Source organism: Aulonocara sp. 'chitande type north' Nkhata Bay, linkage group LG17 (genome assembly GCF_057382095.1).
Source record: "Aulonocara sp. 'chitande type north' Nkhata Bay isolate Kocher_YH1m ecotype deep benthic linkage group LG17, A_spYH_male_GT1.1, whole genome shotgun sequence".
Lineage (NCBI taxonomy): Eukaryota > Metazoa > Chordata > Actinopteri > Cichliformes > Cichlidae > Aulonocara > Aulonocara sp. 'chitande type north' Nkhata Bay.
The window spans coordinates 39,505,745-39,524,345 of NC_141360.1; the positions used below are offsets into that span (position 1 = coordinate 39,505,745).

The following is an 18,601-nucleotide window of genomic DNA, read 5'->3' on the forward strand; positions in this document are numbered from 1 at the left end:
TTAACAGCGTATAACATTTAAGTGAATGCTTTAGTTGTTTAGGGGAAAAAACCTCCTAACGCTTCCACTCATGTGTCACCATATTCAATTATTCCTGTAAGGAAGAAAGCGTACGTTAATTCAGCACAGTTATGAAATTACCGCTTATATGTCTAGACATACGGTATTTACAGTGTGTAGATACCATCTAATTTACCTTAAAAAAGCTGTTCAGTTTGACATGTGCAAGCCATTGTTGAGACTGAAGCTGTCTTTGAAATGGAGTGGTGTGTTTTTATGTGAGAAGGGAAAGAAACCGCAGAAAGCTGGAACGCTGATTTTATAGCCTGTTTGCTTTACTCTCAACTGTTGTGGTCACATCCTCCTTCCAGGACGGCGTGGGAGCTGGAATGAATCAACACTTTCTTTTGAAAATCGATTTTTCTTTTTTTTTAATCTTGCGGCCTCACAATTATTGAACTCCAATAAAAATGCAGCTGATTTAATAATAAGCTCCCTTAAGAGAATAGTGAGGGTGAAGCGACGTATGAGCACCCCTCCACCCCCCACATAGCTCAGCTATAGCTTGAACTGACCTACTTGGATTTTGTTCGACCCTCTTTCCCAGAAGCCCCCTGCACTGACAAATACAAGTCGGTTGCTAATTGCCTTCAGCAGCCAGATTCTTCATCGGCTGTTTGGAGCCTCAGAATGATGGAAACACGATCTCTGTGTGAAAACTTTGCGACATGCTGCGATGAACCATTTTAGGGAACAACAATAAAAGCAGAGAGTCCCACTGCACTGGCTTCTGCTCTCTTGAATTCCACTGTTGTTGGCTTCTTATATAAATGTCCTTTCTTGAGTGACTTTGGGCTTTGGGGAGGCCAATCAATGTCTGATAGGTTTCCACTGTGTGCTTTTCTATCCAGGAATGTTTTTACACACTGCACTGGGAGTGTGTTTGGGATAATTGCTGTTGCCAGTCAAACACTTTCCAGATGATATTACTTGGCAGATAAGAAAAATCTAACTGCACTTTTCTGCTTTCATATTTCCATCCAGTGTGACAGTTTGGGAGCTGAAATGCAGTTCCACACCATGACAGAGCCTCCTCTGTGATCGACTGAAGGGCCAGATGCATCTCTTAAGTCTTTGTTGTATTTTTTTTTTGTCATTTTTGAAGAACATGACATTTAGATTATATTCAGTTGCTTCAGATTTAGTTTTTGGGGCCTGCCACTTCCTTTTTTGTCCTCCGCTTGTTCAGTTTTCCTCAATTTTCTTTAACAAAATGTACACCATGCCAAGATATGTCAAGTATTTAGCTAATAGCTCTTTGGGAATCACTTTGTTGGTGCAAAAATACTTTTTTATGCCTGTCAAACTGTGTTATCTTTGGCACTTTTACAACTAAAGAAATGGGAATAAATGGTGTGACGGGCTGCTAGTGACAAAGTGCCTAAAGATACAATTTAAATGAGCTCTTTGCTAATTTGTCTGCTTTGTATAGACACAGCACTGGTAAAAAAAGGGGGCCAATGTTCAAAGTAAGAGCGGCTGCTCAAGACTGCATTGAAAAATTACAAGACAGTGTGGCTTTTCAGAAGCAAAACATAAAGAAATCAAGGGTGGCTCAAGATTTTTGCCCAGTACTGAAAATAGCCTCTTTGTTTTTTTCACCAGAGTTGAAAGATAGCTCAACATGAAGGCCGTTTAGGTGCTCCCTGAGCTGTTTTTTCTCTGTTATAATGTAATTACAAACTGCATGCCTTACATGGATGGACATTTAGTTTGCTAGTTGCCATGCATCATGTTCATGCTGGTTAAGCTTTCTAAAGCAATGCCAAACCTTCATAACTCTTCTCTGACTTGCTTGCTGCCATATAAGGTACCATCTTTAGACTCGCAGAGCACACACTCACCACAGCGTGTGATGGTGCACTAAAGGAGGCCGGATGCCAGTCCGAACTTGTCCGAAAGAGAACCAGGAGAGACTGGCTTTGATTCTCAGATGTGATCTCTCATTAAAGTGTGCTGCCTCTTATTTACACGACTCACTTCGAACTTCAGTTTAGTTGATGCTCACAGCCCCGTGTACACTGGCTAATCCCATTTTTCTTTTTTTAACCACTAAACAGATGCTTGTGGCAGTGCTGCTGGTGGCTTATTTGTGCTCCTAAGTGACTCATAAAACAAGCTTGAACCCATTGCTTTCTCACAAAATCATTACATGCAGCTTGTTCAGTAGTATTTCTTGATTCTGTTGGGGTTGAGGGTAACTGTAAGTCAGCATACCTTCTGGATTACAAACACACAAACAGTCCTGACTGCAGAGAGCCTGTTTCTGTGTAACTTCTTCACTGCACTCGGCAGTCATCGGGCTGGGAGTTGTAGATTTCTTTCTTTCATTGAAGCAGTTAGGCAGCACAGTGGCACCGTGGTTAGCACTGTTGCCGCACAGCAAGAAGGTCCTGAGTTCAATTCCACCATCAGGCCGGGGTCTTTCTGTGTGGAGTTTACATGTTCTCCCCGTGTTTGCGTGGGTTCCCTCCGGGTACTCCGGCTTCCTCCCACCGTCTAAAGACATGCAGCTTGTGGGGATAGGTTAATTGATTAATCCAAATTGCCCATAGGAGTGAATGTGAATGGTTGTCTGTCTCTGTGTGTTCGCACTGCGACAGACTGGCGACCTTTCCAGGGTGTACCCTGCCTCAACAGACCCGGCCTTTCTGATGAGTTTGTTCAGTTTGTTTGCGTCCTTTGCTTGATGCCTCGCCCCCTGCACGCCGCAGCAAAGAAGATGGTGCTCGCAACAACAGACTGATAAAACATTTAGAGCAGCCAGCTGCATACATTGAAGTATCTGAGCTTTTGTAGAAAGTAAGTCCAGCTCAGACTAGAGCAGGGTGATATGGCCAAAAATATTTATCACGATATATATTTGAAAATTTGCGATAACGATATAACCGACGATATAATTGATGCGAGACAAAATACAACTCCACAACATTACTAGCGCAAAAAGACAACCTTCCATTTATTTTCACTTAAACAAGAAGCTGGTTTTTATGTACATTAAAGCTTTATAAAAATGTAACAGTGCAAATGCAAATTCCTTGCTGAAAGTTTAACCAAAAGGCATTTCCAGTAGAAATGGGCTGACATATCCTGAGCATAACCATGTATAATATCCACTGAAGTTAAAAAGAGGTGCTTTGCAACATTAAACTGCAGTGTGCAGTACGCATTTTTCGGACCATAAGGTGCACGGGATTATAAGGCACATTAAGCGAAACAAAGCAGTCAGATAAATCAAACTTTATTAAACTCATTCTTCTTGCTTCCTCCACTTCTGTACCATTGATTCATTAATGTTGAATTCTCTGGCAGCTGCTCTATTCCCATGTTGTTGCAGTATATTAATGACTAACCTCGTATTGTGGATGGATTATCTCAGTTGTTCTCCTGACTGAAGTTTGGTCCGTTTACAGCATCCTGCCATGCGATTGCATTTGTTTCTAACCATGAAGAACCTTCACGTTAACTTTTATAAGTGGAAAAGTGTTAGTGTTCGTCCTCCAGCTTCACTGTTTATGTTATGCTAACATAGCTGTGTCGCTAGCGATCACGTAGCACATCATTATATACCAGCTAGCCCAACTTCAGTAACCCTACAAACGTCACTGCTGTTTAGTTTCCTGTCTTCATTTATGTTGGAAGTGATAGCAGAGCTGTACGTTTTATTTTTTCAGAAATCTCTCAGTCAGAACATGTTATATCATGTTTAGGTAACTAGCGAAACTAGCGAGCTAACTTCCGCTAGCTTCCTGCTAACTTCTAACTCCGTTAAATGTAATAACTTTTGTTTTCATGGATGCCTGGAAGTTAAACTTTATAGTTACACCTGGTAAAGCAGCAATGCTGATCGTTTTATTAAAGATGAAAGAATTTAGACAGTTTTTAACTCTAAGTGATGCTGCAGTGTTGTTTGACCTGAGGTATACGGAGTTTAGGACCCAGATTACTCCCAGATTTAAGAGCATCTTAGTCCGACAAATACGACAATAACGATGGCCGCTTGCATGTTCTGCAAAAAAATGTGCTTTGTTGTGTATCTGACGGACAAACACCAAACCAGTTCCACATCACGGAAGTTGCACCATTTTTACAAACCAATTCTGGTTCATCTGTTTCACTCAACAATCGGCCATGTGCGTATGAAAACAAAGGCACTGCGCATGCGCGTTTTACTCCCATTCTATCGCGATATTTCATTTTCCTATCGTTGCCTAACATTATACCGGTATTACCGTGAACGGTATAATATGGCCCAGCCCTAGCTCAGACCCTTTTTGTAGGCAGCGTCAGTGTTAGCAGACCACTGCAGCCTGTGGTCCAGTTGATACTTATGTAAATGGTAAACTGCCTGTATTTGTATAGCGCTTTACTTAGTCCCTATGGACCCCAAAGCACTTTACACTACATCCACCCATTCACACACTGGTGATGGCAGCTACATTGTAGCCACAGCCACCCTGGGGCGCACTGACAGAGGCGAGGCTGCCAGACACTGGCGCCACCGGGCCCTCTCACCACCACCAGTAGGCAACGGGAAGTGTCTTGCCCAAGGACACAACGACCGAGACTGTCGGAGCCGGGCTCGAACCGGCAACCTTCTGATAACAAGACGAACTGCCAACTCTTGAGCCACGATCGCCCCAAATTTTATATTGTGAATATTTCAACATCAGTCCCACCAATGCAGACGGGGGAGGGTCGGGATCTGTTCCTGCCAAAGTCCTCCACCAGCTCCTTTGTTTTGGCCACATTTAGCTGCAGGTGATTCACCTCACACACCGATCAGTCAGTCCTCTGTACGCCTCTTCCTATCCCATCTCCATACTTCCAGTAATGGCTGTGTCATCAGAGAATTTCTGCAGGAGACGAGTTTCTTTGATGTACTTGAAGTCGGCTCTATAGATGATGAAGAGAAAAGGGGAGAGCACAGTTCCCTGCATTTCCATCCCAATCTTTAATCACTCTAACCTGTTGCACATCCTTAGTGTTCGGCCTCACGTACAACTCACTACAAACCATTTCCTTTGCAACCCCCCACTGAACATTAATGAAATTTGCTAAATACTAAAAGGGTAAAAACAGTTATGACAAAGGCTACATATCTACAGATTTCCCAGATATTTCTACCTCACTGTGGTCCTGTCTAACCAAGCAAGGCCCAAACAGGGAAACATCAGAAATCAATTATATCCCTAACATAACGCCGTCTTCTGACCTGCGTCTGTATTATATCCTTCATAGATGTTAACTTGAGGAGTTTTATCTCGCAGTAGGTGGCTGTAGATTATTCGACCCACTGACTCAGTCAATTTGTTATTTGAACACTTGCCTGCTGTTTTACATTTAGACTCAAGAGCTGTGTTCATTCAGACGAGTGGTACATTCCACAGATCTCTGGAGCTTGTGGGATATCCATCTCCTACAATGCCTTTTGTATGTGTCTGAAGGGTCTTGGATGTGTTGCAGCCTTGTGGCAGTGCCAAGTTCAAGACCTTCTTATTTAGTTTCTCGTGCACTGGCAGTTTTTTTTACCGTGCCTGTTTCACTTTTAGATATTTAGAAAATTCTGACAGTCTGCTGCAAGATTTTTGTAAAGTTCAACAGCTACAATCAATGTTGATCACAGACGTAATGACACCCAACAACAGGCTGGCAGACAAACTGCCTGTTTACTACCCACAACTCATAAACACTGTAATTTACACAATTGGACAGATTAAACAGAACTGAAGAGGTCTGTTGTTTGCAAAAGAACAAGAGGCACTTCTGTAGGGTTGCCGGCTCGTGTGGTTTGGGTCGCGCGGGGCAACATCTGCTGGGCAGGCATATGACCTCAGCGCCGTCCACGCTCCTTTCCGCTGCAGTCATGGCAGCTCACAGGCAGTTGGCTGTATGTTATCCGTACCATTTTTTGGCTCGTACTTGCCCATGACATAGGGCATGTGAGGAGAGCTTTCAGAAGACGGATGGTTTGGTGTGTAACTTGCTGCCTTCTGTTGCTCCGTTGCACTTAGCATCTGTCGTGAATTTCAGCCGTCAATGCCTCAGTGGATTATTTCACTGTTGCACAAGGTGGTAGCTATTAGCAACAAATACCTCTCTGTGGTGCATATGAATAGTCCACTGTACTTCAGGCTTCTCAATTGCATCAGCATGGGATTCAGCCGAGCTTATCGAGAACGACGAAAACATTAAACAAAGTATCTGCCCCGCAACTACTGCGTGTTCCCCATGTGCTGAGTCAAGTCACGCAGTTTTGTTCTGACTGCAGCGTAAAACTGAACAGCTCGACCTCAAATAACAAAAACAGCGCATCACATGCCAGATAATGTGGGATTAATAAAACTGCTATATTTATGTAACGTTTTCTATTTAGAGTTGTTTTTAAACTAGGTGTCAGTTTGTCAAGGTTTTCCCCCATTGAAACCAGAGATGTAAAGCAATAAAAGAAGCAGTTTGGAGCAGAAAAACATCTATTTTGAGGTGAAAAGAAATCACACAATTGGAGCTAGGGGTAGTGAGAGGCAGTTTTTATTCACTGGCAAAAAACGAACTTAGAAACACAATACATGAGCACTAGAAACAAAACCAAAATCCAAACTGGGAAGGATGACCTCAACTGGGAGTTCATGACATAACCTGACAAAACATGACGACTGAGGAACACACAGCTAACACGGAGGACACGTGGGAAAAACACAGGGCTTAAATACATGCTGGCATAATCAGGGAATGGGAGACAAGAGGGAAACACAGCTGGGATAATGCACTCATGACGAGACGCTGGGAAGCAGAACTGAAACCATAAACATGGGACCAGGACTACCAAAGTAAAACAGGAAACTGAGACAAAGCACCAAGATGCAGACTAGACACTAAGACGTGGAAACATAGAAACCTGAAGCACAGAGATGATACAAAACAGAAACCACAATCCAAGGACTGACGATGTAACATAAGCAGAAAACCATAAATCATAATGATAATCAGAACTATCAGTTCACCAAAAAACACAAAGCATTGGGTCTGTGACCAAGTACCGTGACAGTTACTGAGACTTCACCGCTTACGCTTAAGATGACAGTTCAGTTTGTCCTGGAGACTTGCGAACTTAAAGACCCAAAATTTCCATTGCACGTGTTACACTTCAAATAAATTCAGACAATTTCAGCTTTAATACTTCAACTAATCTCTGGTTTGCTCCTTCAGTCAAAACTGGAAATCATGAAATATTTTATGTAAAAAATTATCAAATGTTTTTACCTTCAAGAAAAAAAAAATTGTCGTTCTGGACATTTTTGCAAATCAAAGATTTAGGTGTAACGTGGCTGGTCCGTTTAAGTTGTTTTTGATTCAGGACCAAGCAAAAGGCGCCTTTACCCGCGTGAAAGTTAATAACCTTCCTTAGTCCGGATCTAAAAATACCAACAAAGATTCCAGATGAGCTGCTGTCAGATGGTGTTTACTGTAAACAGTATCCATGGGTTAATGTAACTTGGCATAAGTTGACAGAGCGCACAAATAAATACTCCTTGTTGCCTTTCACCACAGCAGTGTTTGCCTGGTATGAGACTTTATCAGTCAGGAAGAGGCTGTATGTGATTCAAAGGCCAGTTAGACGTTAGCTGTGTGCTAAAAAGAAGAAAAGATCACAAGTTTGGATGACTGTGATGAAAGTAGCTGTGAGTAGAGGGAATGACAATGAAACTGAAAGTGCAGAAATTCAAACAAGCTTAAGTAAGCAAGATTTGTTGTTCTCAGCTTTGAGCCATAGTTAAACTTAATCGTAAATCAACTTTCTCCCAAACTGTGTTTCTGCTATAGCAGTTTGACTGCACAACATTCTTAATTCAGCCTGGATGCAGGTCAACAGATGAGAAGAATCAGTTCTGGAGGCAGTTGTCCTGTGTATCACTTCCTGTTTTCCTTTCCCAGGGCAAGAGCTGTTCCAAGACAAGTGTCTGAATGTGGTACCGTGATGGTAACCATGGCACTGTGAAAAGCCTCCTGCCCTGGCTTCTGGGCCTGTGCCCTGTACCAGCTTCTTTATCCATTACTACCCAGTGACACTGGCTGTTAGCACTCCTTTTAAATGTAACCAGCCAATTGGAGATGGTGTGTAATTCTTGAAGCTTGCCAAAATGTTGCCCACTCTCTGGTTTTATCAGGTCGCCACACAAGCCACTGTAGGCCCTGGTGTTTGGGATGGGATTTGTTTAGAAGCAGCACGGTGCATTAGTGCGTACATGTGCATGGGAGTGTCACGCAGTCAGTGTGCATTTGGGTGTGTTGTGCATTTAGGAGCCTTTCTTGGCACGGCATGTGCTGCAAAGCACACAGATGTTTCTTTTGGGAATGGGTATCAGTAAGAGGGGAGCTGAGAAAAGCACCAGAGCCAAATACATGTCCTTCAGGCACAGTGAGCAAGAGTGGCGCCTCGTTGTCCCTGAAATAAGATTATGGTATTTATTCGCCCCCTGCTCTTCCTCTGAGAGTGCAAAACAATAAATTAAAAGAGGTGGGTGTTTCTTTTTTTCCCTCCCTCTTGCTCTTGCCCCTCCAACCCCACCCAAAAAAACCTGAACAGTTTTGTTACTCAGCAAATTCTTTTTAAAGGAAGTTTACTCCCCCATACAAGGTTTACATGGGCCACAGAGCTATCCTATCCTGATAATAGTCCTTTTTATGTAGATGAAAGCCCGTGTGAGTCTCAATAAAGTTTGGCAAAGCCTCAGATGAAAAACACAGCTTGAGGATGTCCAGATACCAATTTGCTTAACTAGCAATGCAAGCTTATTTGTTTATTAAATTACGCAAATACTGGACTGAAAATGAGTGATGAATCCACATTTTACATTTTTTTTGGTTAAAATCAGCTTTAATATGTAAGAGAAAGGTATAACCATCAAAACACAGTGGAGGCTGTCGTGGTTTTTGGCTGAATTCATCCAGTGATGATCTTATCAAAAGTGATGGAAGAATGAATGCAGGAAAATACTGCTCTGGAAAGCAACTGATTGGTAATAGCGTCACGTTTCGGTCTGACAGTGATTCCAAATCTAGTTCCAGTCCAGTAAAAGCAAACCCGGATAGAAAAAGACATAATGGGACACTACCAGTCATGGACTGGCCACCCCAGAGCCCGAACCTTAACATTATGTAGGCAGTGTGTGATCAAGCTTGTTAGAATTGTAAACTAAATCTGATATTGACTTTTTTTTTTATCTGTACTGTTGTCTGCCAACACCTAAGGGGGAATGTCTTAGGTGCTAAATGCCCAATTGTGTTTCTGTAATGTGTAATGAATTTGGGATTTTGTAAGAGTTCTACACTGGTAGAATAAAAGCAGTCTACCAGTGACACTGTGAATAAAGAAAAAAAAATGGTTTGCTGACCATTCTTGCAGTTAACTACAACTTTCTCCAAGCTGTGAACTGTGACATACCTTAATGCAGATCTGTCAGACCAGCTGCAAAGGGTTTCTTGCATCTAACAAGTCCATGATTTAGACCGTCAGCCCTCGAGTCATAAACGTATTTGATTAGCTGAATGCCATATGTCATTAGCCATGTGCTGTACATGTGTTCTGGGATTTATTCCAAAGGCCAGATATCACTGTGGGAAGGTGTTTTTCACCCCATGAGTGTCCTTGGGAAACATTTGAATTGTAAAAATAAGAAGAATTTTCTTTTTCAGAATAATAATAATAGTATCTTCAAATGGTAAATGGCCTGTATTTGTATAGTGCTTTACTAGTCCCTAAGGACCCCAAAGCGCTTTACACAACCAGTCATCCACCCATTCACACACACATTCACACACTGGTGATGGCAGCTACATTGTAGCCACAGCCACCCTGGGGCGCACTGACAGAGGCTTCAGATGTAGCCCATTAGGTGTGCTACATTTTGATATGCTTTTTGGGTCCGGCTCTCCAGCCAAAAGCAGTGTTTTCTTTTTTTTTTTCTTTTTTTTTTTTTTTTTAAAGTGTTTTCAGTATCTCGTCCTCGTGGCGTAATCATGCAGCAGTTAAAGCAGAGCTGAGAACCAAACAAACGCTTGGCTCTCCGTTTGACACTTTTGTGAAATGGTTATGAAATGGTCGCTTGGTTATTATTTCATTTTTGCTCACCGAGCCACAGCCAAGCCACAGCTGGCTTGGGATTAGCACACCAGGAAATGCAGCCGTGTTTCCTGTGAAATGTGGCGCTCGAGAGTCGACCACGTCACTTCAGATTGACTTTTTGCTTTTCCACAGAGAGCAGGCTACTTGTTTAGGGCCCATTTAATCCACTACATGAGTGTCATGTCTCATACTTGAAACTGATGTGACGACTACCAAACGGCAGCGTTTCGTGTCTGAGGTCAACCGACTGCTGTTTAGTGTCCCTCCAGGGGCGTTCTGTACCTGCGGCAGATGGAAGTTTACAGTGACACAGCTTGACAGACTCTCCTCTGAGGGAAAGCAGAGAGCATGTTCAGAGTGAGGAATGAGGTCTGACAAACAGGCTGGAGCTGCATATTTAGGGTGTAGCTTTGGTTATATTACGCAGACATATTGTTTCTGCTGTATAATGCAATTCAACTCGTTATAACTGACTACAGTAGCTGTAGGGGCACCAATGACTGTAAATGTGTGTTGTGTTTTTTAAGTGGATATGATGTATTTGTACAAGAAGGTACAGCTGGAGAATTTTTAGCTAATCCTAGTTAGCATGAGTAATTCACGACACAAAGAGGTATTAATGTTGGCTAGCAAAGAACAGAAATTTATTTTTTTGACAAACTTGCTCAGGAGGTAGAGAAAGTTATCTACGTACTGGAAGTTTGGTGTTTTGGTCTCTGGCTGTTCCAGTTTGTTTGCCAAAGTGTCTTTGGGTGAGATACTGAATGGCAATGCCTCAAGATACTCTGAGGCATTCATCGGAGAATTGGATGAATGAAGCATGTCGTGCACTCAGAGTGCTTTGCTTCGAGTGATCACGTAGAGTAGAAAAACTACATAAGAACTAGTCCATTTACTATTTAATTAGAGGATATGGGAATTCTTGGGGAGAACATGAGGCCCAAGTGGAGCTGAACCACAATTTGTGGTTGAATTTTAAGTCCTGGAGTTTGTCATATGGGTGAGTGCCACAGTTGACAGTAAAGGTCTAAGCATAACTTCATAACCATTCGTCTAATGGTTAGAGGTAGATATACACTCAGCAGTAACTTTAGTAGAAACTGGGTTGGATCCACTTTTGGGTTGGCAGAGATTCAATAAGATGCTGGAAACATCCTTCAGAGATGCTGCTCCATATGGACATGATACCATCACACAGTTGTTGCACACCCATGATTCAAATCTACTGTTCCACTCACGGTTGCTCTATTGGATTGAGATCTGATGACTGTGATGGTTATTTGAGTACAATTATTATTTTGAACTCTTTGTCGTGTTCATAAAACCACTTTAGGATGTTCTGAGCATCGTGACCTGGTGCATTGTCCTGCTTTAAGCAGCAGTCAGAAGATGGATATACTGTGGTCATAGAGGGAATGGCATGATTAGCAAAAATACTGAGATAAGCAGCGGCATTGAAACGATTCCGACTTGGTAGGAAGAGGCCCAAAGTGTGCCAAGAAAATATTTCCCACACCATTACACCACCAGCAGCCTGAGCTGTTGACTGAGCAAACAAGGCATGCTTTCATGTTGTTTATGCCAAATTCTGACCCCACCACAGATATTAGGTCACCAAGGTCTGGACCTCGGTAATTTCTCTTCCAAAACAAGACAATAAAACTGAGACAAATCAGTGTTCATTTGCCACATGACTTTTAATTTGAAAGTTTTATGAAGTCCTTGCCTGTCCTACAGTCCCTCTTACTGGGATGTATTGAGAAGGTTAGGTTGATAAATCACCCACAAGGAAGGATAATAGATTGATTTAGGAGCGATGGGCGAATCAGAGGCACAGTAGGGCCAGAGCCACTGAGTAAGGAACTTTTTCCTTTGTGCAGTTTTAATTTCAGTATTTACTTTCAGTATTATGCTATACGTATAGCTCACGTTTCTTTTTACTCCCACAAAAGAAGGAAGATGATAAAATATAGTTTTTTACAGCTTTCAAAATTTCTGGTTTTGATTATTTGCAACTCTAGGAGCCCGTCTCCTCTGAAGTGTAGCCTTTTCTGTTGGTTATTAGACGTGCTTCACCTTAAACATAAGATATTAGCAAAAACAAATTTGGACCTGATTGATTTCTAAACCTGAGCATGATGCTGAACGTGACCTCCACGCTCTAATCCAAAAGGCACATATGATGTTGTTTTCCCATTTTAGCAGGTTTGCCTGGGTTTTGTGTAAGTTCTGGTCTACAAAGAGTTTCTTTATGAGCTTTTCTTTGCCTGCATATGTGCTGAGATCATTCTCTAATGGTTGGAGCTTGTTTGGGGAAAGGAAGGTCTGATGTACCTCTGACCAGCATCACTGAATGGTGCAGTCAGAAGTATGCGCACACCCATTAATGATGTTATGGTATTCTGGCACACACTGGAGTAATTTCCTATTTCCTCATTGCTGTCTAGCTGCAACAAAGTTTCTTACTATTTTGCTCATTTTTTTTAGGAAACCTTGAGAAATCCTTTGCAGTAACTTGGTTATCAATCTGATAGAATTACTCTTACTCTACTCTGAAATTTGGTCCAAAGCAGTAAACATGAATAGATTTATGGGCTGTTGTGACAATCAGTACAAGGACATTTGAATCATCCCTCCCAATCGTGCACAAAGTCCATTCCCAGAAGTCAACTGTCGCCTTTCGTTCTGAGTATTTCTGGAAGTTTGACTGAGTCATTAGGTAGCCAGGCTACGGCCTTTCACAAGGCCCTCACTGTCCAGGAGGCCACTGACTGGGAATAACTCAATTAGCCTTCTCTCACCAGCTCACTTTGTCACTCTGTATTTTGCTCATTTCCATGAGAGTGCAGAAATGTAAAATGGAGGTGAAAGAGTGTGTTGTAGCACTATCTTGTTGATTTTTGGTACTTTTCACAAACAACATAAAGTCAAATTTGAATGCAGTCTAACGCAGTGTCCACATTTCTTCCAGCTTGCAGACACTGATTCAAAGGGACTGTGAAATGCTCTATGTTTGTGCATGTCGCTGTATGATCTTGACATGCCTTGTCTTCGTTACTCCTAGGCAGAGTTCTCAGAGATCAACTTGGCTTCCTACGTTAACTCGGGATGTATGGTGGACATGCAGGTCAATAAAGGTGGCACCAAAGTGATCAGGTAAGACACTCGAAGGGAAGTCGTTTGAGGCACTGGGCCATCCAATATATACTGTGCCACAGTGAGCCTGCACACTTCTTTTCTCTCAGTGCTGTTAAGCATGGCTCTGTGTTTCAACCCCCCTCCCCCGGCATGAGTGAGACTCTATAAAATCAATGCTTTAATGCGATTTAGCCTTTGAAAAAACTAAAAACGGCTTGCTTACTAATTTTTATCCTTGCAGGAAAATCTGTGTGACAGTGGAAAACTGTTTAATCTTTTCACTTTGGTCACAGTTTTCATGTGCGTTTGAGCTTTCTTTTATCTCTGGCTCTCACAGCGTCACCGTGAGGTTTTTCCACCCTGCAAATGCACGTTAAACCCACAGGAGTTGTAGCTAAGTGACCGAATTAGAACTCGGGCAAAACTGACGGTTGCTATTAATCTACTTGTACTAGTTTTTTGCATAAATGTTTCTAAATAACATGTAGACCTCATGTTGCTTTTACTTCATGAAACCTTTCAGTACAGCTGTTGTGGGCTGATGATGGTGACAAGCTTGGACTCCACACAAGTCACGTCTTTGGTGTTTTTAGTGACGTACTGAGCAGTTGGGTCAAAAATGAAAATATTAGCAAACTTTTCATTCTTTAGCTCGCAAGAAGGGCTTCTCTTCCTGTAGTACTGGTTACATTTTAGGAAAACTTGCACACAATGATCAACGAATGGCTCTTGACCAAACGTTTTTGTTCGATGTCAAGGCCATTTTTGTTGTTTTATTGACCCTGTTCCAAGAATCACAAGAATGGGCTCCTAAAAGAGTCGGTCTGGATTATGATTAATTTCATAAATGAAATGTATGCTGTGAGATAACGTTGGCTCCAGTCTAAACCATTTCCACATGGGACAGGATTTAGTCTTAGTCTTAACTAACCTCTAGAGACCCATATACAAGGATAAATCCAACTTAATTTTAAGTTAAGATATTTTGCTCATGTAGGCGGTTCTATGATTGCCATGTTGATATTACACCTCTGTCTACTTATTGTTCTTCCGTTTTAAGCCTTAGCTGTAAAAGCCTGATAGTGTATCCTTGTTTCCCTGGCGGGTAGGCGGGCAATGCGGACACATCGTTTTGAAAATGCAATAACTTCAGAACAAAGCAATGTGGAACTTTCAAGTTGACATAATAGGTGTGTACTAAAACTCTCAGAATCTTAGTGACCTCAACCTCAAGGTCAAGGTCAGAGGTCAAGTTTCCTATAAGTGTGGTAACTGCGATAACTCCAGAAGGAAGTCACCTAGGCTTTTGACATAGGTACCAGCAGTGGTACCTGAGGGGGTACCAGTAATTTCAGTTATTACTCTTCCTGGGTTTTAGCTTGGATGGCACTAATTGGCTAATCATTTGTCTTTCTTAGGCAATCATTGGAACAACCAATGAAGTGGTCTGAACCCAAGCAGTGCACTTTAGATGGTAGTTAAAAATGTTACTTTTCCAATGGACCTTTCAGCAGTTGGACTGCACTGTTTCCAATCCTAAGCAAAACAAACCAAAGCGTAGGTACTTCCTATTAGCTGCTAACATCCAGCTAATATTTAGCAGCAGTGGAGCAAAATGGGATTCGGAGGAGACAAAACAAAATGATAGTAATAGCAAAAATGATATTAATAATAACTATCGTTGTGATACTGTAGCTATAGAAAATTTAAAAATGAAATAAAATAGTAGCAATAACTGTACGGTGTTAAAAATAAAAGAGAATCCTTAAATGTAACCTAAACTGTGCAAAATCATCCAAAAAGAACAATTACATGTGCGTATTATACACACAATATCGATGTTTTATTTTTAATTAGCAGCGTTACCATCTATGTTTGTTATCTCATTAAATTAATTTTCCTCTCGAAATATTTTTGCGTATGGGGAGTTATGGGAAGAAGTCTGACCATGTTACAAATCAAGTGAGAATAACTGCCGACCGAGAAGGCGAATGGTGCTGCTGTTACAATGCCACCTGTTGTCAGAGTTGACACTGAGGTTATTGTGGGGGTTGAATATTTTTCATGATGTTGCTGTAATGGTGGAGAAGCCAAATTGGTTACAGATGGTGTTACTCGCTCACAAACACTGACATTCACTGCCAGATTATTTGGGCTTAGCTTATCATTTATTATTCTGAATCTTATTCTTGTAACTCAAGAAGCCATTCTTAAGGAATGACTTCTTGACAGGGAAACTAAGATACGGAGAAGGCTGTGTTATGGCTTGGTGCTGTATATCAGCAAGTGGTGTTGGAAATTTTGTCAATTATGAATGCAGGAAAGTACTATCTACCACGGAAGTCGATTTACTAAGGAAAGAGTGATTGGCAGTGGCATGATAATGGCTCTAAACACACTGCCCGTGCAGAAAAATCATACCTGGATAGAAAAAGACACAGAGGAACAGAATCAGTCAAGGACCCGTCTCCCCAGAGCCGGGACCTCAATATTATTAATGCAGTGTGGGATCGTGTTGACCGAAAACGGAGCAAACTCCAAAGAAGAGCTTTGAATGACCCTCAAGAAGTCTGAAGAACTATTCCTGAAGCCTTTAAAGAAGATTTAAAGAAACAAAAAGAAAGCTAGCCTAAGAGAGTCCAGGCTGTGATACAAAATTTGACAAGCCAAATGTGGTGCCGAATATTGACTTTCAAGCTTGTTAGAATTGTACAAATCTGTGGATTTGTGCATATTTCAATACATTTCTGCACCTGTTTCCCATTTTGCAAAATAGAAAAAAGAGGGACAGCCCAAGGTTTTTGCACAGTCCGCTCTAAGCTGTAGAAGATGGACTTTACATGTTGGGCTTATGTGGTATAACAAGGCAAATCTGACCTGATATATCCATGTGCATGAAAATAAAAGATATTAATCAGTTCACACATGGATTTATTTTGCTCTTCAGCTCTTTAATCTGTTTTTATCTCTTAAGAGATTCAAGTTTGATTTGATAGTTTACTATTTGAAGTGTGGTTATATTAGTTATATTTCATGGAAAAGAGACTGTATCTGAAAACAAAATGTTTGTCATCTGGTGAGTATGATTAGAGATTAGCAGGGCAGTCATGTAATCTTTCAACTGTCTTTATACTTTCAACTGGGAATGCAGTAAATATCAGTGCTGAGATGCATTTTAAATATTAACATGAGTGATGAACACACACTTTTTGTTCATATGACCTCATCCATCCATATTCATTTGTTGACTCTAAAACAAGCTAGTAGTAAAACACTGTAGATTTAGATGTAATCGATTACATTTTATTGAGTTATTTACAGCTGTTTATAACTGTTTACAGTGAAACAGTGAAGCAAAATGGAGGGACGGAGGGAGGGTAAAGGGTATTGTGTAAGGAAAAAGGGTTGGGGGATAAAGGATCAAGGTGTGATGGGGATAAAATGGAGGAGATGTAGGATTCTGGTTTGCTGTCTCCTGAATCCTTCACACAGTGTTCTGGATGTGGTGGAGCAATGGGAGAGCTGGTGCTGGAGGATAGAGGCAGTTTCTGAGAGGGATGAGTTAGGGGACAGATGGAGGAAGGTGGAGAGGGGAAACTGTAGGAATCAAAGTTGCTTTCTCCACACTCCTCTGTGCCTCCTCCCTCTTTCATTGTCTTTCCTCTGCATTTTCCTCTTCCCTCCATCTCCCCCAAGTCTTTCTCTTCCTTTCTTCTCCTCCTCTCCTTCCTGCTCCTTTTCTAAAGTGCAAGCTGTTTGACAAAAAAAAATCACTAAGGATTCTGCATTAAAGTTTGAAACATTCTGAAACCGCTTTTGGGATCCAACAGAACATTATCGTGAAATCAAACGATCAGCTCAGGCTGCGCACCTGAAGCTGTTGGATCCTGCTGATGAAGAGTTTTGTGTCTTTTTCTGCCTCTCTTGCTTTTCCATCTCACTGATTCCCTTCATCCAGAAATTCTCAGAGAGAATGTTTCTCTCCTTCTCCTCCTTTTGGACTTTGGTTATGCAGGATTCCTCCTGACGAGCAACGTTATCTTGAAGAGCAGCACAGGCGTCGTTCCATTCTACTTCTTTTCTCGCGGTGGACGAGGTCAGTGTGTGCTTTCACCCGAGGTGTTGGTTTTTCGTGGACCTCGTCTTTTTGTGTGAGGTTGTTGTGGAGCTGTCTTACCTTTGTTTTATGCCCATCTTCTTGGATAGCGATCTTTTCTTTGGGAGAGCTGCGTCTCGTAGCTCTTGCACGGTTGCTGATTGCAGCAGCTGGTTTGTGGGTTGCTGCTGACTGAGTGCAGTGTTGTCTCAGCTGATGCTCGCTGTAAAAGGCAACACAAATGTGAACTAGGCCTAAAGCCTGAAAGCATAAATGTAGCTATTGCAAAAATCCAGCCTCATTCTTATCATTAGATACACATAAAAACACAATGTGTCTACTTATGTATGCACCACATTCACTCTAGCACGCCACACTTGGCTATAGGACCTGCTGTTATCCAAGGACAGCAGTTGTTGCTGCCAAATGGGATTCTTAGGCTTCTTATTTCCACACTTACACGGGTATTTTTTTAAATGTGGATTTTTCCAAGTTTGATTTGAAACACGAAAACTCAAGAAATGATCTCAAGTGATTTCAAGTTCATGGCAGAGCGACAGGTGGCGCTATAACGCACACTGTGAAGAAATGTTAGCCAATTAAAAACCTGCAAATGATAACATGCCGTGTAATGTGACATCACAAAAGGAGCTAAAGGCACCTTTGAAGTTGGGGAATTAAATCTCAATTTTCCATATCCTCATGTAAATGCAAGAATGGAAAATCTTCACCCTGTTAGATTTTCATAAGCGATTCAAAATCTGTTTATTTAGACTTTCCACGACACTTTTGCCACTGCACAAGCAAAGCAGGATAAGATGCACATTGGCTTTGACAAGATCCTTAACCAAGATCAAGATTTGGCAAGAAAGCGATGACGCCAACCTGGTGATTTAGCCGACTGAACCTTAGTGTCCAACAAATGCACGTGATTAGTCTTGGTGCTTTATGGACTTCCTGCCTAAACATAGGAAATGTTAAGAATGCCGGTCTGGTGTCACGGTGTGAGGACAACAACCCTCAACACTGATAAAACAAAGGAGATGATTGTGGACATGAGGAAGAAGAAGAGGCCTCACCAGCCGCTGTTTGTCCAGGAGTGTGAGGTGGAGAGGGTGAGCAGCTTTAGGTACCTGGGCATCCACATCAGCGAGGACCTCACCTGGACACTGAACACCACA

The 18,601-nt window shown here is 41.8% G+C and overlaps 1 protein-coding gene across 3 annotated transcripts in view; it reads left to right on the forward strand.

The window, feature by feature from the left end:
* Positions 1 to 18,601, forward strand: part of syn3 (synapsin III) — a 130,383-nt gene that overhangs the window by 30,488 nt on the left and 81,294 nt on the right. For all 3 annotated transcript variants that reach the window (XM_086268905.1, XM_086268904.1, XM_086268903.1), the window contains exon 4: positions 13,251 to 13,342. In XM_086268905.1, coding sequence (XP_086125031.1) covers positions 13,251 to 13,342 — 92 coding nt within the window. The remainder of the gene's footprint in view (positions 1 to 13,250; positions 13,343 to 18,601) is intronic.